At 43.0% G+C, this 9,394-nt stretch overlaps 1 protein-coding gene across 5 annotated transcripts in view; it reads left to right on the top strand.

Annotated features, from left to right (window-relative positions):
• Window positions 1–9,104, top strand: part of PDCD2L (programmed cell death 2 like) — a 25,973-nt gene extending 16,869 nt beyond the window's left edge. For all 5 annotated transcript variants that reach the window (XM_059382570.1, XM_059382571.1, XM_059382577.1 and 2 more), the window contains one exon: window positions 8,925–9,104. In XM_059382570.1, the coding sequence (XP_059238553.1) occupies window positions 8,925–9,055 (131 nt within the window). In that variant the 3' untranslated portion in view covers window positions 9,056–9,104. The remainder of the gene's footprint in view (window positions 1–8,924) is intronic.
• The last annotated feature ends 290 nt before the right edge of the window (window positions 9,105–9,394 follow it).

Genomic DNA, 9,394 nt, shown 5'->3' with positions numbered 1-9,394 from the left:
TTTTTTAATTTGACAGAGATCGCAAGTAGGCAGAGAGGCAGGCAGAGAGAGAGAGAGGAGGAAGCAGGCTCCCCGCTAAACAGAGAGTCCGATGCGGGGCTCGATCCTAGGATCCTGGGATCATGACCTGAGCCGAAGGCAGAGGCTTTAACTCACTGAGCCACCCAGGCGCCCCTATTATGTTTCATTATTATGGCCAGTTCTTTTCACACCCTCCTGAAAGTTCTCAATGTTATTTGCCTCACAAATTGAACGCCAGACTACCTGGCTCCATGTTTCCCTGAAGACCTGTCCTGTGTGTCTAGTTCTCCTGAGCTACTCTGAGCTCTAGGCCTTCCATACTTCTAGCATTGCTGTCATTCTGGGTCACCTTTATTTGGGTATCCCCTACCCATCTTCCAAGTGAGTCCCCCTGTTTCCTAGAGCTCTTATCTTCTTCTTTCTCAGTTTGTCCTTTCAGTTTTCTTTTTCTTTTAAAGATTTTATTTGACAGAGATCACAAGTAGGCAGAGAGGCAGGCAGGGAGTGGGGGAAGCAGGCTCCCTGCTGAGCAGAGAGCCCGATGGGGGGCTTGATCCCAGGATCCTGAGATCATGACCTGAGCCGAAGGCAGAGGCTTAACCCACTGAGCCACCTAGGCGCTCCCCTATCCTTTCAGTTTTGATATAGCACTTTCTCTACTAATTTCCTGAGATGGGATCATGGGATACAGAGACTTAAAGTGTCCTGTGGGTCCTAAAATATACTTATTGTATGTTTATGTTCACAATAATAGTCAGATATGGAATCCTAAGGCATTAATAATTTTTTTCAAAAATTTTAAAGATACGACTTCATTCATTCATTCATTTATTTTTAGGATTTTATTTTTAAGTACTCTCTACACACAACATGGGGTTTGAAATTAGAACCCCAGGATCAGAAATCACATGCTCCACCTACTGAGCCAGCCAGAGGCCCTGATATTACCTCATTCTTTTAGCATCCTGTGTTGCTATAGAAAGCAGTGCCATTCTGACTGTTAGTCCTTTGAATGGGAGCTCTTGTTTCCAGGTCACTTTCAGAATCTTCACTTTATCCTTGTTATTTTGAAATTGTGTATATTGTGCTAAGTACTTGGTAAGTGTTTTGAGTTCAGAAACTCATGTCCTTCAACTTTGATGATTTTCTTCCTTTCGTGCCTTTTTGGGAACTTGCTTTGGTTCTTCTTCTTTTTTTTTTTTTTTTTTTTTTTAAGATTTTATTTATTTATTTGACAGAGATCACAAGTAGGCAGAGAGGCAGGCAGAGAGAGAGGGGGAAACAGGCTCCCTGCTGAGCAGAGAGCCCGATGTGGGACTCCATCCCAGGACCCTGGGATCATGACCTGAGCTGAAGGCAGAGGCTTTAACCCACTGAGCCACCCAGGCACCCTGGTTCTTCTTTTTTGTTCTGATTTTTGTTTCACTTTCCAGTTTTCTTCAACTTTGTACTTTGTCTTTTTAGTTGTGGTAAATATATATATATAAGGAAATTTAACATCTTAACCATTTGTAAGTGCAATTTAGTAACTTTATTTACATTGTTATGCAGCCATTCTTCAGAACTTTTTCCTCTTGCAAAACTGCAGCTCTATAACCATTAACAATTCCCCATGTCCCCCTCTCCTCAGCTCCTGGGGACCACAGTTATACTTTCTGGTTCTGTGAATTTGACTCATAGAAGTGGAATCATAGTATTCGTCCTTTGAGACTGCCTTATTTCACTTAGTGTAAGTGAAGTTCATCCATGTCATACTGTGTGTCTGAGTTTCCTTCCTTTTAAAGCTAATACTCTGTAGTATGGATCTACCACATTTTGTTCATTTGTTGAATACTTGGGTTGCTCCTGCTTCTTCGGCTATTGTGAAGGTTGTTGCTATGATTCTGGGTGCACAAATCTCTCTTCAAGATCCTGCTTTCTGGGCGCCTGGGTGGCTCAGTGGGTTAAGCCGCTGCTTTCAGCTCAGGTCATGATCTCGGGGTCCTGGGATCGAGTCCCGCATGGGGCTCTCTGCTCAGCAGGGAGGCTGCTTCCTCCTCTCTCTCTCTCTGCCTGCCTCTCTGCCTACTTGTGATCTCTCTCTGTCAAATAAATAAATAAAATCTTTAAAAAAAAAAAAAAAAGATCCTGCTTTCAGTTCTTGTGACTATGTATACCTGAAGCAGAATTGCTAGATCATATAATAATTCTATTTTTAGTTCTTTGGGGAACCACTGTAACATTTTTCATAGTGGCTGCACCATTTTATATTCCCAATAAACAGTGCACAAGAATTTCAAATTTCTCCACATCTTCACCAACACTTGTCTTTCGGTTTTATTTTTTGTTTTGTTTTGTTTTTTACGATTTTATTTATTTATTTGACAGAGATCACAGGTAGGTAGAAAGGCAGGCAGAGAGAGATGGGGGGAAGCAGCCTCCCCACTGCGCAGAGAGCCTGATGCGGGGCTCGATCCCAGGAACCTGAGATCATGACCTGAGCCAAAGGCAGAGGCTTAACCCACTGAGCCACCCAGGTGCCCCTGTTTTTTGTTTTTAATAGTAACCATCCTAATGGATGTGACATGGTATCTATTATAATTTGCATTTCCCTAATGATTATTGATGTTGAGCATTTTTCATATGAATGGCTTATTAGCCATTTTACATACCATTTTAGGGGAAGTGTCTACTCAAGTCTTACTGTTCATTTTATAGTCAGGTTATTTGATATGTAGTTGAGTTGTAAGAGTTCTTTTTATATTCTAGGTATGAACCCCTTATTAGGTGTGATTTTTGCAAATGTTTCCTTCCGTTTTATAGGTTGCCTTTTTACTGTTAATTGTGTCCCTTGGTGCACCTAAGTTTTTAATTTTAATATAGTCCAATTTGTCTATTTTTACTTCTATTGCCTATGCTTTTGGTTTCATATTCAGGAAATCCTTGCCACCTACTTACTTTTTAAAAAGGAAGCATACAGGGGCACCTGGTGGCTCAGTCGTTGGGCATCTGCATTCAGCTTGGGTCATGATCCCAGAGTCCTGGGATTGAGTCCCACATCGGGCTGCCTGCTTCTCCCTCTCCCACTCCCTCTGCTTGTGTTCCCTCTTTTGCTGTCTGTCTCTCTCTGCCAAGTAAATAAATAAAATATTTTTTTAAGAAGTAAAAAGAAAGCACACCGTAAAGTACACCAATCTGAGGCCTATAGCTTGATGAACTTTTACATAAATATACTCTTGTAATCACCTCCCAGAGTAAGATGGGAGTGTTTGCATGTCCCAGAAAGTCCCTTGGGCCTCCTTCCCTCTCTAGGCTTATCACTCTCCCCTATCCCCTTAAGAAATTTGCCTGCTCGGGGTGCCTGGGTGGCTCAGTGGGTTAAAGCCTCTGCCTTTGGCTCAGGTCATGATCTCAGGGTCCTGGGATCGAGCCCCTCATCGGGCTCTCTGCTCAGCAAGGAGCTTGCTTCCTCCTCTCTCTGCCTGCCTCTCTGCCTACTTGTGATTTCTGTCTGTCAAATAAATAAATAAATAATTTAGAAAATCTTGAAGATAAATAGATAAATTAAGTCTTAAAAAAAAAAGAATTTTGCTTGCTCTGGAATCATATGGAATTTCACACTAATGGAATCATACAGTGTATGAAGCATAGAGTGCTTCTGTTTAACTTGACATCTTTGTTAGCTCTGTCTTCTAACCCTTCTTTTGAATTTGGTTTGACTGTTCTATTTTTAGTTTCTAATAGCTCTTCCTTGTTCTCTGAAGCTTTTCCATACCACCTTTTTGTTTTATTTTCTTTGTTGAGTTCTTTTACATCGTTAAGAAGTGGTTTAGGGACATCTGGATAGCTCAGTTAGTTAAGGGTTCTACTCTTGATCTTAGCTCAGGTCTTGATCTCAGGGTCGTGAGTTCAAGTCCTACCTTGGGCTCCATGCTGGGTGTGGAGCCTACTTAACCAAAAAAAAAAAAAAAAAGGGAAGAAGAAGTGGCCTGGGTTGTTGTTTTTTTTTTTTAAGTTTTCACTTGTTACCCATGTGTCTATTTTCTGCAATTTTTTTTTTTTAGATTTTATTTTTAAGTAATCTCTAAACCCAGCATGGAACTTGAACCTCCAACCCTGAGATCAAGAGTTGCATGCTCTTGGGGCACCTGGGTGGCTTAGTGGGTTAAGCCTGTGCCATGGGCTCAGGTCATGCTCTCAGGGTCCTGGGATCGAGCCCCACGTTGGGCTCTCTGCACAGCTGGGAGCCTGCTCCCTACCTGCCCCCGCTACCCCGCGTCTGCCTCTCTGCCCACTTGTGATCTCTCTTTCTTTGTGTCAAAGAAATAAATACAATCTTTAAAAAAAAAAAAAAGAGTTGCATCCTCCATTAGACTGAATCAGCCAGGCACCTCTCCTGTAATTTTTCTGATCCCCAAATGTTATGTTGGAGATTTTGTATAAATGTCTGGTGAACCCTGGAAATCACCATTTGTTGACATCATTCTAGTCATCATTCTTGACATTAATACAGATAGGAAGTTTAGATAGATAGCTGGAAAAAAAAAATTCTTTTTTTTTTTTTTTTTTAAAGATTTTACTTATTTACCTGACACAGAGTGAGTGACTGAACAGAAGCAGGGGGAACTGCAGACAGAGAGAGATGGAGAAGCAGGGTCCCCGCAGAGCAGGGAGCCCCATGTGGGCTCGATCCCAGGACCCTGACATCATAACGTGAGTGAAGGCAGACACTTAGCTGACTGAGGCACCCTGGCGCCCCTAGGAAAAAAAATTTCTACCCACAGGAAAATTCAGTACATTCTAATTAAGAATATTGGAATAAATGTGTGCAAATTCAGCATAAGGAAAAATGTATGTGAAGCAGTTGCTGGACTGTAGGCAATGGTTTCTTTACCTAGTTGCTAAAAGATCCTTCTGAAGCTAAGAGAATTACACCCATTCCATTTTTCTTTCTTCCTTCCTTTCTTTCTTTCTTTCTTTTTTTTTCTTTTTTTTAGGTTTTATTTATTTATTTGGTAGAGACAGAAAAAGCAAGAAAGGGAACACTAGCAGGGGGAGTGGGGGAGGGAGAAACAGGGAGCCTGATGTGGGGCTCGATCCCAGGACCCTGGGATCATGACCTGAGCCCAAGGCAAACGCTTAATGAGTGAGCCACGCAGGAGCCCCTCATTCCATTTTTCAACTTTAGATCATATGTATTTGGCTCTTTACTATAATAAGGAAACTTATGCCCTGTTCCACCTCCAAATATTTTAGGTGTTGTTTTTTTTTAAGACTTTTTTTATTGAGGCGCCTGGGTGGCTCAGTGGGTTAGGTCTCTGCCTTCAGCTTGGGTCGTGATCCCTGAGTCTTGGGATCGAGCCCCGCATGGGGCTGTCTGCTCAGCAGGGAGCCTGCCTCCTCCTGTCTCTCTGCCTGCCTCTCTGCCTACTTGTGATCTTTATCTGTCAAATAAATAAATAAAATCTTTAAAAAAAATTTTTTTTTAATTTCTTCAAGTAATCTCTGTGCCCATTGTAGGGCTTGAATTTATAACCCCAAGATTAGGGGTCAGCCAGGTGTCCTATTTTAATATTATTGTATTGCATTGAGGCTATACGTCTGTACTCTGTCACCGTGATTGTCGCAGCTAATAAGCTTTTGTTCTCTGTTTCTGTTGTTTGCATGCTCACACCATTCTTTTCTGTGAGCTTTTCCATTCCTGAATGTTTTATTTTGATTGGTCTCTGGTAGCTAACAGTCTGTCAAGTGATAGCCTTAAGGAGGGTTTATAGCTGTTATTCTTACTTCAGAATGTCTGCTTTTGCATTGAAGAACAACCCATGTATAAAATCCTGAGATCCCATTTTCTTTCCTCCCAACGGTGGTAGCCCCAGTGCTATCATGTCCTCACAGTGAGAGCCCTTCTGGCTCTCCTGTCCTCTCCTGTGGCCCCATCTCACAGAGAAGTATGTTTTTCCTCCAAATCCCTAAGATCCTTAATATTGATATCTTTAGGCTTTGAATGAAGTCTGAGGGTGGCCTGATTCCACCCACCCCCCCACCACTTTGTAACTAACATTTATGCTAGCACCTGTAGATTTTTCTGTATTCGTGAAGTCCAGTCTGAATTAACAGGTCTTGCCCTTGCATTGTTCCATAATCCTTTCATCCTGGGACAGGGTGGATTTTTGGACCTCCATTTCGTTTTGTTTTATTTTTTTTTTCCCTTCAAATTTCTGGATATTTCTTTGTTGCGTTTGTAGCTTTTCTGCGGAAGCAGTAGCGGTTGCTTTGACCACCTTTCTCCTCTCCTGTGCTCACATCTCTCCTCTTTCCCTCTGTTCACTGCGATTCTCTCAAGCCTTTCCTTTCTACCTGTAATTAGGTTTCACCTATCTTTTCTGTTCCTTGTGGCTTCTGATGTTTTTCCTTAGATGCATATTGGGGCTGTTTTCACCTCCACATAACTTCCTCTTTGTCCTACCCTCCCCCTTCTGCTGTGTCAGGCCCCTGGGCTCAGGCAGCATGTACAGGACTCTGCTACTTGGTATTTTGTTCATCTGATTTCTCGCCCCTTCCTTTTTTCCTACCCTGGTGGCTACCAGTTTGCAGACTCCAGCCTTCTTATTTCTCCCAAATAAGCTCTATTTTTGTCTTGTTAGTTCTGTCTTTGATGCTTTTCTTTCCATTATCCCTGCCTGCATTTTTCCTTTCAAAGGGTTTTTCCTTTGCTGCTCCAAACCAGTTCTCCAGCCCCGCCTGTTGACTCCCTTTTTCCCATTCTGAAATCAGCAGTTCTTGTTTAGCATGTTTTCTTGGTGTTATTCTCTTTTTTTTTTTTTTTTAAAGATTTTATTTATTTATTTGACAGAGAGAAATCACAAGTAGATGGAGAGGCAGGCAGAGAGAGAGAGAGGGCATCGGGCTCTCTGCTCAGCGGAGAGCCTGATGCGGGACTCGATCCCAGGACTCTGAGATCATGACCTGAGCCGAAGGCAGCGGCTTAACCCACTGAGCCACCCAGGCGCCCCTCTTGGTGTTATTCTTCATGGCTCTGTCCATTGACAAATTTCTGTAAGCTCTTAGGATTGTGTGTGTGTGTGTTTGTGTGTGAGAGAGTGAGAGAGAATCCTTTTTGGAGGTAGTGGAGGTAGTGTGTTCTCTTAGTGGGGTACTTATGTATGTAAGTAAGTAAGTAAACTCTACACCCGACTTGGGGCTCGAACTCATGATTCCAAGATCAAGAGTCACATGCCTGACCCACTGACGGAGCCAGCCAGGAGCCCCGTGAAATCTTTTTCTTTTAAGATTTTGTTTATTTAGGGCGCCTGGGTGGCTCAGTGGGTTAAGCCGCTGCCTTCGGCTCGGGTCATGATCTCAGGGTCCTGGGATCGAGGCCCACATCGGGCTCTCTGCTCAGTGGGGAGCCTGCTTCCTCCTCTCTCTCTGCCTGCTTGTGATCTCTCTCTGTCAAATAAATAAATAAAAATCTTTAAAAAAAAAAAAAAAGATTTTGTTTATTTATTTTAGAGAGAGAATGTGAGCAGGGGAGAAATCTCAAGCAGACTCTAAGCCAACGTTGGTGCCTGATACAGGGCTTGATCTCAGGACCCTGAGATTATGACCCGAGCTCAAATCAAGAGTTGGGTGCTTAACTGAGTGAGTCACCCAGGTACACCCCCCCCCAATTATTTTTTAAGTAGGCTCAGTGCCCAGCATCGATCCATCAAGAGGCTTGAACTCCGCAATCCTGAAATCAAGACTTGAGCTAATATCAAGAGTCAGATGCTTAACCAACTGAGTCACCCAGGTGGTCCCCCAACCTTGTCACAGATTTAATTGAGGGGTACCTGGGTGGCTCAGTCAGTTAAGCGAGCGCCTGCCTTCGGCTCTGGTCATCATCCCAGGGTCCTGGGAGGGAGTCCCACTTCACATCTTAAGTGCTCAGAGCAGGGAGCCTGCTTCCCCTTCTGCCTGCTGCTCCCCCTGTCTGTGTGCTCTCTCTCTGTCAAATAAAACAAAACAAAAAAACATGATTTTCAGTGTCCAATATCCTAGACAGTTATAATAAAGACTTTAAAGTATATCTTCCCATTAAATCTGCTTTTGGTCATCGGTGGTCACTTTCTGTGGGCAAGAATGTGGCTGGAAGGTAGTGAACACCACTTTTGCTGTTCCTAATTATTTTTTCAGCTTATCAGGTAAAATCACTCCTGTAGCAACACCAGCTACACTGATATTGCATCATCGTTCTCCTTCCATTATCTTCTTGTTGCTTAACCTCTTTGTTTTACATTGAGCACTTAAGATGTGCCGGGCTCTGTTCCAAGTATCTTACATGCACTACTTTATTTAATCCTCTTCACAACAATCTTTTTCTTTTTTTTCTTTTTGAAAGATTTTATTTATTTGACAGAGAGATCACAAGTAGGCAGAGTGGGGGATACAGGCTCCCTGCTGAGCAGAGAGCCCGATGTGGGGCTCAATCCCAGGACCCTGGGATCATGACCTGAGCCAAAGACAGAGGCTTAACCCACTGAGCCACCCAGACGCCCCCAGTCTTTTTCTTTTTTAAGATTTTATTCATTTATTTGAAAGAGAGAAAGCGTAAGCACAAGTAGGGACAAGGGGCAGAGAGAGAAGGAGAAGCAGACTCCCTGCTGGGCAGGGAGCTAGATGTGGGGCTTGGTTGCAGAACCCTGGGGTCATGACCTGAGCCAAAGGCAGACACCCAGCTGAGTCACCCAGGAGCCCCTCTTCACAACAGTCTTATCATCATAAATACAGTCCTCATTACAGATTGGTGAAGTCCCATACTCAGGTGGTAGAGCTGGGATTTAAACTCAGGTAGTCTTGCTCTAGAGTAAGCAAACCTTTAAATACCTAGTGTATCTTCTAACATTTCCTCTTTGTTAGAATCCTGAATATGTTTTGTCTTTCAGATCTTTCTGTAGAATTTGGAACAGTTCTGATTTACACATGTGAGAAGAGTTGCTGGCCTCTAAATCATCAGACTCCCATGGAAGAACTTTGTATTATACAAGAAGACCCAGATGAATCATTATTTAAGTAGATCATTTCCTTTTATTTATATAAATTAAAATAAATTTAATGTTCCCAGGTTTGTGTATTTTTGCTTCATTTTGACTCACAGATTATTAACCCTTTATTTTAAGGGCGGTCCTTTGTGCTTTATGGCACCTGTGCTGGGGCTGCAGTGAGATTTAGAAACTTCTGGCTATGGGCTGGTCTACCTTTCCAGGGTCAGGTGCTTGTCTTCACAGTGACAGCTCAGAATGTGGCTCCTCTCTAGCCCGGAAGGTGGGTGTTCCCTGTGCAGGCAATCTAGTGGGCTTTGTAGGTGGGAGAGCCGCAGAAGAGCTGGGGCAACCGTCAGCCTCTTACCACCTCT

This window comes from Mustela nigripes, chromosome 17 (assembly GCF_022355385.1).
Source record: "Mustela nigripes isolate SB6536 chromosome 17, MUSNIG.SB6536, whole genome shotgun sequence".
Taxonomy (NCBI): Eukaryota; Metazoa; Chordata; class Mammalia; order Carnivora; family Mustelidae; genus Mustela; species Mustela nigripes.
The sequence above is the reverse complement of the archived record's forward strand: the minus strand, read 5'-3'. Positions and strand labels throughout refer to the sequence as shown.